At 44.8% G+C, this 17,421-nt stretch overlaps 1 protein-coding gene across 1 annotated transcript in view; it reads right to left on the bottom strand.

Moving 5' to 3' along the window:
- The window catches only part of LOC8041793 (vitellogenin-4-like), a 100,732-nt gene extending 83,851 nt beyond the window's left edge, over positions 1-16,881 (bottom strand). Inside the window, exons 1-6 of the mRNA XM_040220580.1 lie at positions 16,863-16,881; positions 16,593-16,735; positions 15,595-15,729; positions 15,395-15,532; positions 12,211-12,372; positions 11,136-11,275 (exon numbers count right to left, since the gene is read on the bottom strand). Coding sequence (XP_040076514.1) covers positions 11,136-11,275; positions 12,211-12,372; positions 15,395-15,532; positions 15,595-15,729; positions 16,593-16,735; positions 16,863-16,881 — 737 coding nt within the window. The remainder of the gene's footprint in view (positions 1-11,135; positions 11,276-12,210; positions 12,373-15,394; positions 15,533-15,594; positions 15,730-16,592; positions 16,736-16,862) is intronic.
- Positions 16,882-17,421: the final 540 nt, after the last annotated feature.

Consider the following 17,421-nt stretch of genomic DNA (forward strand, 5'->3'; position numbering starts at 1 on the left):
TATGTTTAGTATTGCTTTTAAAATAATACTCTGAGGAGGTTCGTTATTTAAGGTCAAGCTCTATTTCAATACATTAAATTATTGACGAGGCAAGTACTGTTTTTGTGTGAGCTTTAGTAGTTCCGTTGAAAAACAATAGCGATACAAATTTAAATAAACATGAAATACGTTACGGGATACACAATTTCCTTAGGGTAGTCACAAAACAACTAGTTGATGATCCACTGAATAATAAATGCGAGTCTCAAGTTAAAAAGGTTTGTGGAGGTTCGAGTGAAACACCTCACTTCACCTGACAACGACGGTGGTGACGTTTTGGCAACGATGTGGTGAGGTGGCGTTGTTGCAACGATGTGGTGACGTGGCGTTGTGGCAAAGATGTGGTGAGGTCTTCCATGGACGGTGCAGCCGCCGCTGGGAGTCGTCCGGGACAACAGAACATCGTCTTCACGATACGGCCCGGTTGTTCCTCGCAGTTACGCCCAGTCGTTTCTCTTTGCGTCGACGGCTCCCAGGCAGACGACCCCCAGTCAGCTGTCGTCCTCGTTGTTTCAGCCACCCCTTCTTCTTTCTTCTGCCTGTTGTCTCATGCTTTTTTTCTTTCCAAATCCCGCCTTCTTCGTCTTTCTTGCACCTCGTTGAAATGTCCGCTCGCGGCTCACCACACAACGCCCTTTAAGCTTTTCCGTTTCAGGAAGGAAAATCCAGTTGCGCCGGTAAACATGTACATGGTAAACCAAACCAAACCAAAACAAAGACCATATTTGCTAGATAACGCATGCAAAATCTCAGATCCTGCTCATAAAATCTGCTCCTACATTTTCGCTACCCTTAATATGTACAACTCTAAAACTATATTCTTGAAGCAATAGACCACCTTAACATCCTACTGTTTATCAACTTCGCAGTGTTCGAATACTGCAGTGGATGGTGGTCCGTTTGTACCGTAAACGGTTTACCATATAGGTAGGTACATGTGGAATTTCTGAATCGCCCATATTAGGGCCAAGCATTCCCGTTCGACCGTGAAATATTTTTGCTCGCGTGGGAGAAGTTGTTTGCTCGCGTATGATATGGGGTATAGCAATCACTTGTGCTCTTGCATGAGGACGGCGCCAATCGCGGTCTCCGACGTATCAGTTCGCACTGCAAACTCCTTGGTGATATCGGGTGCTCGCAGCACAGGCCTAGCGGAGAGAGCGACTTTTAACATATTAAAGGCCTCCTCCAAATACAATATAGCTTCGCCAATACTGGAAACTCCTCCGAAAACACATAGGAGCGGCGGCGAACGTGACAGTGGCGCCTCTAGCGGACTCGGAGTCTACGGAAGCAGTCGTCGCAATGGAAAAGTATAGGCTCCGCGACGTCCTCGAGCTTTACAAGCCCCGTATCGTCACCCTAACAGCAGAAACAATTTATTACGGCCAGTTCGCTTGCAAAGCGGAATCCACTGATCGCAACTGCAACGACAATCGAATAACAACGCGCGCATAAACAAAGATAGAGCTGTTTATTTAGCGGTCTCGAACGCCTCTCAGGGGATCACACGCGTTTGAAACGCGTCTGGGAAGCGGAAAAAAGGCGTTTAGCTACTCGAACTACGTCGTAATCGTTAAAACATGCAAAAACGACATGTTAATATTATCAGAGCAAGCGCACGAGCTGCTGGAGCATAAAAACAAAATAAAAAGTAAGGATAAAAATGAGCGTGGAAACACTTACCGAACTTTGCGGAAAAAATGGTGTCGCCATTCCCGACGAAAATAAGAAGAAACGGGAAAGAGAAGCGAAGAACGGCGAATAAAACAAAGAAGCTAGCAAAAAACTATTTCAACGACGACGATCGTTGCGGCGCTTGTAGAAAAAAAGAAAGAAAAATGGAAAGCAGCAAATGAATAGCTGGTGGTCGCCACCCGTGTTGAGTTCACGACAAACAAAGCGGAAGCAACAGACGAAACTAATAAAAAAAGAAGAAAGCGACCTTTTTTTTTTTTTCAGCTGCTTGTTGTACATTTCTTTATTTGCTTTCGCGGCGTAGGTGCGAACTAAAAACAAAACAGGGAAAATAAATAACGTAGTGCAGCTCACACTGCCCGGTAAAAAAAGAGTCGCAGAAATGTTTTGGTCGCAGGCAGCAATCTTCTATATGTGCTAGCAGTGAGTAACCTTTTTTTGCTTCGAATTTCTTTTTCCAGTGACTTTGGCGGGTTGTTCGTTCGCTCGCTTGACGAAGCAGTTTAAAAGTGCATTCAAGTACTTGTTGACGTTGGTGTCCGTAGGTTGACGTAGGAAGCAGAAGAAAGATTTTCCACCACATGGCACAAACTTGTTCTTGCAATGGTAGGCAGCACATAGCATGCCTGCAATCTCTAAGTATGCTCTGGTGTATGCTCGAATGCGGCCGGTTGATCAACAAACGATGACCCGTAGCAGAGGTGCCGGCCGGAGTACACAAATACAATTCGAATAAAAATGGGTAACGAGCTTACACTTCTTAATATATTTAATGAATATCAAAAAGCGCGTATGACGATTTTGGATTAGAAACTCAATCGAAGGCGAAAATAGGAGTTTATCCCAGACGACAGTGGAAGAAACCAACAACAACAACAGCAAAGTTGCAGACGGCCCTCAAAATGCCCGGGCCTAGCGCAGACGAACCGGGGGTAGTAAGCGCCGAAGCGAAGAAAAGGGAGTAAAAACTAAGCCAAACAAAACAAGGATACGCGATTGTTTACTTTTACACGTCGGGCAAAAAAAAAAAAAAAAAAGCAAGAAGCAAACAAAAAATATACACAGCAACATATAAGCAGAAGGAAGAAATAAAGCGGCAGAGTGGCGTCGCCTCAAAAATATAAAAGAAAGAAGACTCAAAAATGAAAAGAGTGGAGACGGTTCAACGGGTGTCGGCCTTTATCGTAGAAGTAAAGAAGCAGTGAAGCAGAAGATGTTGGTCGTCCCCGCGCTAACAACCGGAATTTGTGCACTGTAAATAACGTGACTGAAATCACCTTTTTTCGCGGGGCTACGACGCTCTCCCCTTCTTTCTTTGCAAGCGCGAGAAGTCTGCTTTTTTCGTAACTCCGCTTTTGTTAATCTATAATCGCGTCAGCTTTGCATATGCACAACGCCTTCTTTCGGAGCATACTGACATCGCCGTAACGTACGTGGTTCGAAATTAACTTCTGCTTCTTCATCCGGAGACGATCTTAACGGGATTAGCCAGATCGCCTGTTCGACGAAACGGTTGTAAGCAAGACACTCATGAGAAATGGGAATTGCAACGACAAAACGAATTGACTGATAAGAACAATAAAGTTGAAACGAAGCTATGTTCTGAAATGTTTGTACGTTTCCCTTTTTCACGAAACAGCGCGAAGGCATACATTCGTGTTTTGCTTGGCTTACATAAGTTGTGACAGAATGTTTTCTTCGGGAGAACTCCGAAATTGCACCCAGAAAGCTGTAACATCTTTCCCACGCGAAGAGAATGTCTTTCACTCATGAGCTGGCACCCATTTTTTAACTTTCAAAGCAGCCAATGTCCGTGACAATTTTTTTTCGTTGGTCACCTCGCACGGAGATAGGCAAAACCAACGCATTTCGGAGAATTTGTCTGCCAGCGGAGACTCCGAGCTCGCCAGGGGCGCTGCAATCACTTTTCGCCCGTTTTCCGCGGGAGTTGCCAGTATTGGCTTCCACGGTATTTGCCTCCTCTCTTTCGTCTGTCCAATGTACCTTGTTGGGCTCTCTTTTCTTTGTCATTTCCGCTAGGGGTTCGGCGATTTGAGCATATCCTGGTACGAACTGCCTGTAATCGTTTGCCAGGCCCAAGAATGATCGGACCTGCTTCTTCGTCTGTGGCTTTTGCGCATTTATGACCTGCTCCAGTGTGCGCAGCAAAGGTCAAATCTTTCCTTCCTCTGGCTCGTGGCCCAAGAATGTGATCTTTTTCATGCCGTCCTTGCACTTGCTGGGCTTGATTGTTAAAGGGGTACTCCGCCGATTTTTGAGCTACCTCAACTAACTATATTTTCTGACTCCCAGGCCTTTACCCGTTCTGGAATGCTATTTAATATCGTGAAATTCATAATAGTTATTGCGAAATCGGCAAATGAAAATGATGCAAAAACAGACATTCAAATATACCCGCCCTTTTCAGGGCCGTGACGTCAGTGGAAGTTCAGCTTGCCAGTCGGGCAAGCAGTCTAAAAAATAGAATATGCCAATTATTTGTTCCGTGCTGGAGCGCGGGGACTGGAGCGAGCTTCCAAGGCATTCATTTGACATAATGAAACTGCTTCAAATCAGTTGGGAACAAATTCTACAGTCCAAAGAGTGAACCCCTGCACTTCCAATGACGTCACTTTTTCATTGTTGCCAGTAGAGACTTTCAGTTTGAAAAACACGGTGAGGACCAAAATTGTAAATTCAATAACTTCGTGAAAAAAAATTATTTTGACCTAATATTTGGGATACTATTTTGGCGATGTTGTTTGGTGAGTTTAGCAAAATTTCAAGCAAATCGGGGACCACGAAGAAATCGGCGGAGTACCCCTTTAAGCCTGCCTGACGAACTCGCTCCAGCAAACAATGCAGCGTCGTCAGGTGCTCTGACCAAGTATCGGTGACAACGAGAACATCGTCGATATAGTGTTGCACATGTGGGATCCCGTTCCAGAATTGTCTCATGATTCTTGTGATGACTGCTGAAGCGGTCTTTAATCCAAAGGGCAAGTATTTGAACTGGTACAAGCCCGAGGCTGTTGAAAACGCAGTAACCCCCCATTCACACTGGAAGCGGATCCGCGTTCGCGAAGCGGTTGCGAAAGCGGTTGTATAAAGATCCAGTGCAATTGCACGCGCATTTGATGTCATCATGTGCGCGTGCAATTGTACTGAATCCTTATACAACCGCGTTCGCAACCGCTTTGCGAACGCGGATCCGCTTCCAGTGTGAATGAGCCCTAACTGGCTTGGATTCTTCCGTCAACGGTATTTGCCAGTAGCCTTTAACTAGGTCAAACTTGGAAAAGTATCTGTTCTTCCGCACTTCCGCAAACACATCATCTGTGCGGGGCTTGGGTTCTGCGTCCCCTATTAAGATATTGTTGATGCGACGAAAGTCGACGCATATGCGGAAGGTGTTGTCTGGCTTCCGCACTTGAATAAGTGGAGACCTGTATGGGGATTTTGACTTTTCAATGATTCCTCCCCGCAACACCTCCTGCACTTCCTTTTTGATTGTATTCCTCGTGGCTAGGGGCACAGGATGCTGCGGTGTTTGGAGCGAACTTCGCTTGTCAGTTGAAGTTGGCAATCAAGGATGTTTGTCTTCCCGGGCAGGACTGAAAATACATCATCGTACCCCTTCAAAAGTGCCCTTAGCTCATATTTCTCTTCTTTTGAGAGGTCTTGGCTAAGCATGACATCCTTGGCTCCTTGTGTCTTTCGAAGCGACGGGGCTTATAGTAAGCCGTCCTTTTCGTCTTCTACGGCGAAAATGGCCGATGTGTGGGGTTGAGGCATGTTCTTGCTTTCCCCGTTCTTCGTACCGCTTGAGTAGGTTGATATGAAAGAGCTTTTGCGTGTGTCCCAAATCGATGAGGTAGTCGTAATCTCCCTTGGTGCCGACAACCGGAAATGGACCTTTCCAAGCCATGAACAGCTTGTTTTGGGTGGTCGGCAGCAAAAGCAGTGCTCGGTCACCAACTCGCAGTTGATGGTTTTGGGACTTTTTGTCAAAATATTTCTTTTGGACCTGTTGCGCCTCAGCAAGATTCTTGTGGGCCAGCTCCATCGTCTTTTCAAGGCGATCTCTTAAGTCCGACACATGCCCATAGGTAGTCTTGACCTCTTCGGTTAGAGTGTCGTTTGTCCACAGCTCCTTCAGGATGGTCATAGGGCCTCGATTGTGCCTTCCGTATATCAACGTAAAAGGCAAAAAACCCAGACTACGCTGCGTTACCTCTCTGTAGGCAAACAAGAGGGAAGTGATATAACGACCCCACTGTCATGGCTTCTCTTGGCTCATCTTTCGGAGCATTGTCTTCAGCGTCCCGTTAAACTTCTCCACCATCCCACTGCACATGGGATGATACGGCATGGTGGTTAGCTGTTGTATGGACAAGAGGCAGGCTACCTCTTTCATCAAGGCTAAAGTGAACGCTGGAGCCTGGTCGCTAAGTATTTTCCGTGGTATTCCAACGCGCGAGAACATCTGGATCAAACCCTCGGCCACGGTTTCTGAGTCCATCGATGGAAGCGCCACTACGTTGGGATATCTTGTAGCACAGTCAACCATGGTCAAAATGAAGCGGTTTCCCGTGTCTGATGAGGGCGAGAAAGGTCCAATCAGGTCGATTGCGACGCGTTCGAATGGCGTTTCGACTATCGGCATCTTCCCAAGCGGAGCCTTTGCTATCTTTTTCTTGGGGGTCACTCTCTGGCACCTGTCACAAGAATTTACAAATCGCTTGATTTGTGCTTGCACTCCTGGCCAAAAGAAAGCTGCCAGCACGCGATCTGTCGTCTTCTTGATACCCTGGTGGCCTGCCATTTTTCCTTCGTGAGTCACTTTCAGGATGTAGGGTCGCAGGTCTTGCGGTACCACCGCCTGGTTGAACAATTTTCGAGATGTAAGGACATACCGGCGAAACAAAACCCCTTTCGATAGGTAAAACTCCGATGTATGGCCCCATTCGAAATCTGCCTCTGCCCGACTTTGTTAAAGCATACTGACAAAGTAGGGTCGAGTTTTTGACGCTGACTCAGATCGTCTCTCGAAATCTCCCTTTCCGCCAATGCTATGCTAGGCACACCTTTTTCCTTGCTGGTGATCACTAGATCGGTTGGAACATTGTTTTCTTCGAGCTGCGTGCACCCAGTCTCAGTCTGCCATGTAAAATCTGGTTCTCCTGGTAGTAAGCATCCTGGTATATTTCCAAGTACTACATCGTACAGTGAATTGTCCATTACCTTGGCTCTGACTGTGCCGCTGTAGTATGGACATGAGACCTGCACTTTAGCTTCTGGTAGTGTCTGATATGATCCGTCGACAAGGTATATTGGCCCTTCTGTGCCAGTGAACGCTTTAGATGGCACCAATTGCCGTCTGACTACCACAGTATTGCTACCCGTGTCCCTGAGGATTACAACCGATTCTCCGTTCAACGTGCCTTCAGAGATTGGCATATCAGCTTTAACCATGCCGACAACTTCCAGACGATCTTGAACGACATTGACCATTCGGGAATGTACTTCCCGGGTGTTGGAGCACCCTTGCGTACGCTGCTCTGCCTTAGGGCCAGTAGTAGGCTGTGGCGCAAGGATACACAACGCTTGCGGGTTCGGCTGGTTTTTCTGAGGACAGGTTTTTGCCTGGTGCCCCTCCTTTTTACATATCCAGCAAAATTTCTGGTTTCCAATCCGGGATCGGCATTCCGCTGACTTGTGTCAGGTTTTGTTACACACCAAGCAACGTGGCTTCTCCACAGCGGAGGTATTGCCCTTTTTCTTTTACCCAAGCTCTCCAGATGCGATGGTTTCTTTCCCCATCCAGTTGAGGTTTGATAGATGTTGGGCATCGAGATAGTTGTCCGAGTTCTTAGCTAGTTCAACTAGGCTTGTGCAGTTCCGCTCCTTAAGAAAGACCGCCAATTTAGGGTGGCAGTTGCGAAGAAACTGGTCAGAGAAAACCAGGCCCCGCACGGCCTCGTACTTCTTTCATCGCAATCCAGCGATCAAAATACCCTTCTAGACGGTCTGCGAACTGGCCTCCGGTCTCTCCCTTTTGTGGCTTGCAGGAGCGAAACTTTTCCCTGTGGTCCTCGGCTGTAAACCGGAACCGCTGAAGTAGGGCACGCTTTGTGCACTCGCAATCTAGCGACTCCACTGGAGAAAGTCGTCCGAAAACGCGTAGTGCTTCCCTACGAGGCACATGCTGAGGGCTGTAGCCCACTTCTCTTGTGGCCAACCCTGTCCGACGGCTATGCGCTCGAACCTATGTAGGTAAGCATCTAGATCGTCCCGTTTTTCATCGAAAACTGGGATGAGCTTGTGGGGACTAATAACGGCTGCAGTTACTGGTGACGTGCCTCCTTCGCCTGACGATCCTGAGTTAACTGCTTCCTCTTTGCTGCCTTTCCAGGAGCTGCAACTTTAGTTGGAGAGTTTCTTGTTCAAGCGCTAAGCGCTCGCGTTCGCATTGAGCCAGCGCGCGCTCCGCGTACGCTCTTTCGTTACTTCCCTCTCCGCTAGCTTTTCGTTGCGTTCACGCTCCCGCTCCGCGTCAACCCACTTGCGTAGATCATCTCCGCTCAGACCGAGTACCTCGCCCATCGACATTAATTCTCTCGTATTCATTTTTTCCTTAGGTTACACAAAAGCAGAACATGGCTTGCCTCGTCCTGTCGTGAGGAGGTTCGTTATTTAAGGTCAAGCTCTATTTCAATACATTAAATTATTTACGACGCAAGTACTGTTTTTGTGTGAGCTTTAGTAGTTCCGTTGAAAAACAATAGCGATACAAATTTAAAAAAAAACATGAAATACGTTATGGGATACACAATTTCCTTAGGGTAGTCATAAAACAACTAGTTGATGATCTACTGAATAATAAATGCGAGTCTCAAGTCAAAAAGGTTTGTGGAGGTCCGAGTGAAACACTTCACTTCACCTGACAACGACGGTGGTGAAATTGTGGCAACGATGTGGTGACGTGGCGTTGTTGCAACGATGTGGTGACCTGGCGTTGTGGCAAAGATGTGGTGATGTCTTCCATGGTCGGTGCAGCCGCCGCCGGGAGACGTCCGGGACAACGGAACATCGTCTTCGCAATACGGCCCGGTTGTCCCTCGCAGTTACGCCCAGTCGTTTCTGTTTGCGTCGACGGCTCCCAGGAAGACAACCCCCAGTCAGCTGTCGTCCTCGTTGTTTCAGCCACCCCTTCTTCTTTCTTCGGCCTGTCGTCTCGTGCTTCTTTTCTTTCCGAATCCCGTATTCTTCGTCGTTCTTGCACCTCGTTGAAATGTCCGCTCACGGTTCACCACAAATACCACTTGTAGAACCTTTCATTGCCTTCCAAATTAAACAAATTTTGTGTTTTGATCTTGTACGAGTACTGAGCAATAAATTATGAAACAGAGAGGGTTTTCAATTTTTGTTCAATTTCAGCACGCTGCAAAAAAAAAAAAAAGACATTTTCAATTTTTTTTTTCGTTTTTTCGCGTCGCGTTCTTTTTACATCCTTCTTTTAGCCAGAATACATTCCGTTAGAACTACTTGCGCTGGTTTTGAGTACAAGATAAAACGTACAAGATAAAACGTACTCGTACAAGATAAAACGCAAACCTTGCTTAATTTGGAAGGCAATGAAAGGTTCTACACGTGGTATTTATTTAAAAGCGATACTAAACATCGTCGACTCAAAAATAAACAAAAAAAATCCGCAATTTAGGTCACCGTTGTTCGCGGAGGCATGTTTGGGGATTTTACAGAGATTGGAGTGACGAATAATGAATAGTAGTTATAATGTCATTTTACCTACTTGCATATAAACCACACTAAAAATAAATAGATGCTCTCTTTTGAATACTTTGAAATTGAGAGTGATTCAAAAACGCCACACACGGCAATCGTCAAAACCTCGTCGTTCTTTCCCGCTTCTTTGAGATTTGTTTTATCAAAAACTAAACATGTCAGGGCATTAAAATAAAAAGGATTGTTCTTCTTGCAATATGTGACACGAAGTATAAAAATTTGAAGCAAAATAAGAAATGTGACAGGCCCTCGTTGCCCCAATACAAATGAAACCGCATATATATATATATACGACAGAAAAACGTACTTGAGATGGTTGTTTGGAATTTTATAACATATTCGTAAAGTTTTTCGACGTTTCGGCCTGAGACAGACCTGTTTCAAGACTGGTTACACGAGACGAAATAGTGACACGCCTTGGCTACATCACGTGGCTCATGACGTCAATGGATTATGTTAATTCGAAACACCTGGCCCCTTCAAGAGCCCCACGATAGACTCGACACAGTTGTGGCCACAAAAGCCGATCATTTGGGGCCTAGCCTACCGGGTGTTTTTGCGAAGACTATCAGAAATCCTACAAATTAGGCCGTTGGAAAAAAAAAAAAAACTGTCTTCGGGCACTAACTACCTGCCACGGCGAACGTCAGGAATTGCCAAAAGCATACTAAGTAGCCAGCTAATTAATTAAAATTTGTTAATTAACTTTTTAATTAGAAGAAATAGACATATAATTTCAATTAGAAAGTTGCTGAGCGTTATCGAAAACCACTAGATCAGTCATTTTCAGAAAGACAATGAGCCCGTGCGAAGCGTAGTAGTGCAATAAAGTTACCGCTCGTGGAGCAGGTACAAGGCTAGCGGTTGCGGGAAGGCGCCCGCGCTATTTTTCCGCCGCGTATTTAGCCCCAGCCTTGTACCTGCTCCACGAGTGGTACTTTTGGTGCGCTCCTACTCCTCTCACGCGCTCAAAGTTTTTCTGAAAATGACTGATTTAGTGGCTTTTTATAACGCTCAGCAACTTTCTAATTGGAACCATATGTCTATTTCCACTAATTAAAAAGTTAAATAACAAATTTCGAATAATTATCTAGATTATTAGTATGTTTTTGACAATTCCTGACGTCCGCCGTGGCTGGTATTTTCTTCCCGAAGACAGCTTCTTCTTTTTTCAAACGCCCTAATTTTTAGGATATTTGAAAGTCTTCGCAAAAACACCGGGCATTTATATACAGTTGTGAACAAAAAGATATGATATTTCGTTTCTTTTACAGAAGTATTGCTCGACGTCTAGTTGATTGATTCATATTTAAGTAAGCATCGGTTTATGCTCTGTAAATGCATTAACATAGTGTTCCATTAGAATTTTTATATCTGTATCACAGTTCAAACACCGAAATATTATATCTTTTTGTTAACTACTGTATATATACATATCTATACATATAAATGAACAAGGACAGCACATGAACGTTGTAAAGGCATCTTTTTTTTTTAAATTGGATATATCATCACAAGCGAAACTCTGCAAACAAAGTGGCTTTCTTTAGTTTGAAATTAGATTCATATCTCACAAAACAAATGCGTCTTACTTAATTTGTACACGGACGGTATTTCCGGCACCGAAGTGCTTGAATTGGGTGGCCGAAGTGGCGCTTGCATGATTGATGACGTAGTGCTCGGGAGTTCCGTCCAGGCTGTACTGGATCTGAGAGGTGGCTAGACCGGGGTGCTGCAAATTCAGAAATCAGAGCCGTGTTCTGTACCTGTCAATTACTGGCACGTAACCAGTGGGAGCGGCATTACTGCGGAACTTGGTGTTAGTCAGGCAAATCAGTAATTCGATTCATTTGACGGTTTGTTTTATGCAGATCCGAGACTACAGCCAATCACAAGAAAGTTGTAATAATCACGTAGCATAGATGCCAGAACGCGAAATGCTGTGAGTGTAAGTTTTTTTACGAATGTCATTTCGACTGAATAAGCAGTTCTATTTAAAAATATCTTAATGCTTACACTTATTTTGTATTTGATAGAGATATGAATGAAAGTTTTCCACACGACACTGTCCTGAAATACTTAGTGTGTTGCACAAACTAAGCCCCTTAGACCATCCATGCTATTTATGAGTACCTCTTTCTCTTTTTAGCCGATTACATTTATCTGCATTATCACTCAAAAGATTGTAAGAGTGACTGTAAAACAAAAACAAAAAACTTCATGACATGTCATACTTATTTGCATTGTCTACTGACGTTAATAACCCATCAACCAAATCTGAGGTACCACAGGGTTCGAATGAAATGCAAACACAACAGCGCGTGGACGTCGACACATGCTGCGACTCCTGGAGGCCTCTGGAAACTGATAGAACTGCGCGGTGGAGAGTGGGGCACTGCGAGGGTGTTCGCCCTCCTCCGATCTGTTTGAACCTCGCCAAGCACAACTCAATCTTGGAATCTTGCCTGTAGTACGCTCGAAGTTTCGTCACTGTTGGCACTTCATTCGAACCCGATGGTACAGAACGTTTTATCAAGACTAGATATTGATTATTTCGTCTGTAAATGACGTCATAACCGGAGTGACACTAACGTCAAAAAAAGGTTTCGTCCTACTGGTCTTAAAAGACGTAATTCCGTTGAGTGTCAATACACCAGTAGTGCTTACGGTCTCCAGCGCCTTGCAGTCGACGCAGTTGTGCCCCTTAACTCTTCCGATAGTGTAGATCTGCTCATCGCACTTCTTGAGATTCTTGATTTTGGTGACCCTGAGGTCACCTTCGTTCTCGCCGACAATGTAGAGTGTGTCGCAGTTTCCCAGAGGACTTTCCTGAAAAAAAAACAAAAAACAACAACACATGCTTTCTCTTAAACTTCCTGAAAATGTTTCGCGTAGACCCCGGGATAACACTTGAAAAAATTTTCCCCTGGGAATCGTAAAACAGCAGAAGATTGATTGTTCTAATGATCCCCTTTACTTCCTGATAATGTTTAGTTTTCGGACGCACGTCATCATTTACATAAATGCGCACACACGAAATAAGGAGTTATGTCTCCTTGCCGACATTTTTTTGGTATAACCAACTGAGAAAGTTATGTTAAGTTCATGTCAGCTGATAGGTCTTTGTTGACGAAGAATCAGTGGCTCTGTGAATTCATGAACATGTGATTAGCTGAACCGGTTTCAACCTACCGCTGCCGCTTCGGCGTTGAAAAAGCTATTGACTTCGAGTGCCACTGCATGGTAGCGCTTTGATCGTAGACCTTCGCTTTTTTTTTTTTTTTTTTTTTGCGCACAGTTTCTTGAAGGCCCACGAATTTTTCTTTCTTGCTTACACAGCGGTAAAATACCGAGGAAGTGGTGCTATTTATACCGTATTTAGACAATGCTCTGGACTCAAGTTCGCAGTTTTTAGAACCGACTTCCACTCTAGTTGAATTCGTTGCACAATGAGCGCGTTCTGAAGCTTCATTTTCGCAAATACAGGCCTGTCTCAAATAGCGGCCAAGCTCTTTAAATCGACCGCAAAAATCGGTTTATTAGCCTATCGCGCTACGATATTGTGCAGCGTTGCCCACACATGGTGGATTTGTTCTGTAAAACTTGCAAAGAGCGATCTTACCTGAGGAAAAAATGAAAAAGAAAGAAAAAGGTTTAACTTTTATGGAAACGCAGCGAAGTCACCGGTCTTCAAACGATAGGGCGCCGTTTTCAACGGAAACAAGAGATGGCGCAAGCGGTCACGACGCCAACTGCCGCCGACGAACAAGCATACAGCGCCGAGAGCCGGCGTCAAATAGCAGACGATCCGTCGTCTAAACTCCGTTGGGAAGCGTCAGCGGACTTCTTTCGTCCTTTGACACTCGCCGTGCCAAAGTACGACCTTAACTCGTTCGCTGGGAATTAAATGCACCATACCGACGTTAAACGTCGAAGACAGCGCGGGTAACAATCGAAGAACCAAAAACAAGCACGGTAATAGCGAGGACCTGCAAAACACACCTTATAAACCCCCCCCCCCCCCCCCGCCCCCCCGCCCCCCGAAAAAAAAAGGAAAAACAAGTACAGTCAGAATAACCCGACAAACATTTTTTAATCGATTATGTGTTCACTTAACGTGTTTTATTAGTAAGGATGGTAAAATCGTGTATTGGCAGCCGCTATCAAAAAAGCTCGCGCCGGTTTTGACTCGATAACATCGTCTGCTAAAGACGCCGGCTCTCGGCGCCGAAGGTTCGTTCGTTGGCGGCAGTTGGCGTCGGGACCGCTTGCGCTATCTCTTGTCTTTCGTGCCAAACAGCGCCCTTTTGTTTGAAGACCAGTGGTTTCGCTACGTATCCATAAGAGTGAAGCCTTTTTCGTTTTTTTTTTAGTTTTTTTCCACGTAAGCTTGGTTTTTGCACATTTTATTAAAAAAAAAAAAGCACCACCTGTGGGTAACGCTGCAGAAAAGCGTAGCGCGATAGGTTAAGAAACTAATTTTTGAGGTCGATTAAAGAGCCTGGCCGCTATTTAAGACACCCTACATATTCGTAATTATTTTTCCTTTATCGGTAAAACGAATGGTCAAATCGATTATTATACGACTGCTTTCTCAACGGCACCTTAACTAGTTTTGTATCGAACCATCTAAAGTGAGTCAAAAGTGGAATCCAGTCGTCGATATCTTTCTCAAGTGGAGATGAGTTTGGAGGGAAGTCACCTTTAAGGTAAAAACAGGATTTTTAGATACGTAGATGATTTTCTTATATTTAGTGAGGCACCTGAGACATCCTTGGCACATGCTGTATCTGCGATTATGCGTATCTTCGGTGCTTGCGTGGGCGGTTGGACTTTTACCTTTGAGACACCCACTGAGGGGAAGTTACAATTTTTAGACATTAAACTAAGTTTTTTAGAAGACCACATATGTTGGACTTATGAGCCGAGATCCAAGAAAGCGATCCTGCAATTTGAGTCGGCTCACTCTAAGTTAGTAAAAAGGGGCATCGCCAAAACGTTCTTGGAGGCCGTTCTCTAGAAGTCTTGCAAGCATTCCGTTCAGGAAAGTTTCGCGCGACAGATCACAAAACTGCAGAAGGTCGGCTTTCCGCAAAGGTGCTTAACTGAGGTTGCTGAAGGCCTGGTAAAAAAGATAAAAAGGAACGGGCAAACCCGCCCGCGAGAGACCCAATATGAGGCCAGCGGTTATTCCATACCTACACTTAAAGTCACATAATTTAAAGAAAGATGGCCCAGCGTTTCAACGTACCTGTGGTTTTCTCAGCGCCCAATCGGATGTTCCGACTTTGCCATAAAATTAATTCTGCCGATCAACAGACTGATCTTAGCAGCAAAAAGCACAAAACAAAATTCGCCGAGTGTGCCTCAGGAGTTGTATATGAAATCCCGCTGTCATGCGGCGCTGTGTACATTGGCCAGACGGGCAGATGCGTGAATGACCCCGCCCGCGAGCATGCGGCTGGCACGCGAGCCAGCACGTCTGGCCATCTCGCCATTCATGGTAATAGATACCCGTGTACGTCAGTGCTACATGACATTAAGATTTTGGCTCGTTATCGCGACCGAACACGCAGGGAGGTGCATGAGGCGTATGCAATTAGGAATAAGGGCGTTGAGTGTATAAGTGAAGCGTCACTCGCCCTGTCAAAGAGTGAGTTTGAATATTTGAGAGAAGCATTGCGAGGGACACACTGATGACTAACAGGGTTCTGGGGCTTATAAATGCATGTACTTTTCAAAATAAACAACAGTTGCAAGTGCGCCTTGTGTCGTTCCACTCCTTTGCGCTTGTCTTTTTCGGCGCTTTTTAATATTCAAACATCCACTGGTGTGAGGGTTTCATACGTACCTCCTTTACGTAGAACTGCTTGGCGTTGGGATTGTCGTGACGCCCATTGACCAAGTCCAGCTGAAACACGCTGACGACTCCCTTCTTGAGGTTCTTAGACCACTTAGGCTCGTTCTTGCCCAGCTCTGCAGCTACGAGCTACATGCGTTAACCTTGGTTAGATTACATGGTTACATTACAGGAGTTCGAGCGTAGCTCACCTTTCCTTTAGAAAACTTGCCAGCAAATGGCCTCTCAATGAACTGCTTCAGCGCGTCAGTGGAGTGATAGTGGAACTCTTGTTCACTCAGCTGGATATGTTCGCCGTTGAAACTGTCCACCTCGAAATCGATTATCTGTAACCATATGACAAATTCATAAGGCTTAAGCCAAACTTCGTTAGATACAAGATGTAATAGCGGGAGAAAGAGTTGCATCAGTAAACAATGTTACAGCTAACTGCATATTTTGGGCAGCCACTTAGAACAGATGAACCAAATAAAGTAAGTGCACGTAAGTACGTGCAGTTATCATCGTTGAAAAATAACTTCGGAAATTCACTAATGACTTGTTTTGTTTTATGACCGTTTTCTAAGCCTTTCTCGAAAGTGCTGACATTAATTTACATTTTGTTAAGTCCTGCTCATAAGCGTGCTTTTGATAATATTATTGAATTCATAGAGCGCTTTAAAAAAAGACGCCTTTAGGTTGTTCTAGCGTCCGTACAACTATGCGATTTGGGAACATAATTTTGTAATTGTATCTCCCTGCAAGATGCCAAAGATAACCTGAATTAAAGTTTAGTGCTGCAGCTGTAGATTAACCTACCGCCTATAAAGTGACCCTGCTTTCATTCTATATCACATCAAAGATAACCTGAATAAAAGTTTAGTGCTCAGGCGGTAGATTAACCTGCCGCCTATAAAGTGACCCTGCTTTCATTCTATATTACATCAAAGATAACCTGAATGAAACTTTAGTGCTCAAGCGGTAGATTAACCTACAGCCTATAAAGTGACCCTGCTTTCATTCTATATTACCTAGGCATATTAGCAAGTATCAGTACAAATTATTACTGATCAGTATGGATTTGATGTACGTTATGTACATTAGGTCAGGTTTTATTTTTGGGAATACCTGGACTCTTGTAGCGTTGGAGGACTGTTCCGATTTGTGTATGACAGTGTGCAACTTTCTTCACCGCCTCAATGTGCTTTACCTTGAAGTGCGTGTGGTCAGGACTGGGCTGGGCGATGACTTTGCTTCGAAACACGAATCCCGATGACTGGAGGGGCTGTTCAGGGTTCTGGACTTGCAGCTTTCCATTGTAGTGGTACACATAGTCCTTGCCCACCTCATAGCCTGCATGTTCCCAAAGAAGCACGCACTATTTGTAACCGTGCACGTGTAACCGGAGCAGGCATGGCGCGGTGAGTGCTTGAGCATCCTGATTTAATTTGTCACTGTTCCTGCTTATGGAAATGATTACTAGTTTTCCTTATAGACATTTAGGGGAACCACAAACAATATGGCAAGTATCTCACCAAATCCTATAAGGAGTTTGTAGAATGAATTTAAGAGTAATCAGAGTAACTGTGTGTAGCGCTGTTCGAGGCGCTGCAGCGGGATTGTGACTTCAATAATGCTTTCCTTGAACGAGTTCTAGAGCGAAAAAGCTAAAAAACCGAGTAGAATTTTACTATGTTATTTAAGATAAAATATTTTGTTTGTAGCGTCTTCCGGCCGAGAGTGTGCTGTGAGGAGGGGGCAACGTTACTAAAACACTCAGTTGGGAAACTCGCCGTCGAAACCTGAGCCGCTGGCGTCCACCGAGACCGACCTAAATGCGACAACAGCGCCCCTCTTTATCGTTTGTCTGTACTGTGGTCACCTTGAGCTTTTTAAAAGCCTGGTTTTGCGTAAAAACAAACGGGAAAGACTCCTTTTCTATGAAATTTATTGCAGTTTAGTACAAAAAGAGGGGCACGTTATGTTTTCAAAATCTTTAGTTTGCAGGCTTTTGCGGCACAATTAATATTGTTTTTATA

Source organism: Ixodes scapularis, unplaced genomic scaffold (assembly GCF_016920785.2).
Source record: "Ixodes scapularis isolate PalLabHiFi unplaced genomic scaffold, ASM1692078v2 PGA_scaffold6__148_contigs__length_123643588, whole genome shotgun sequence".
Lineage (NCBI taxonomy): Eukaryota > Metazoa > Arthropoda > Arachnida > Ixodida > Ixodidae > Ixodes > Ixodes scapularis.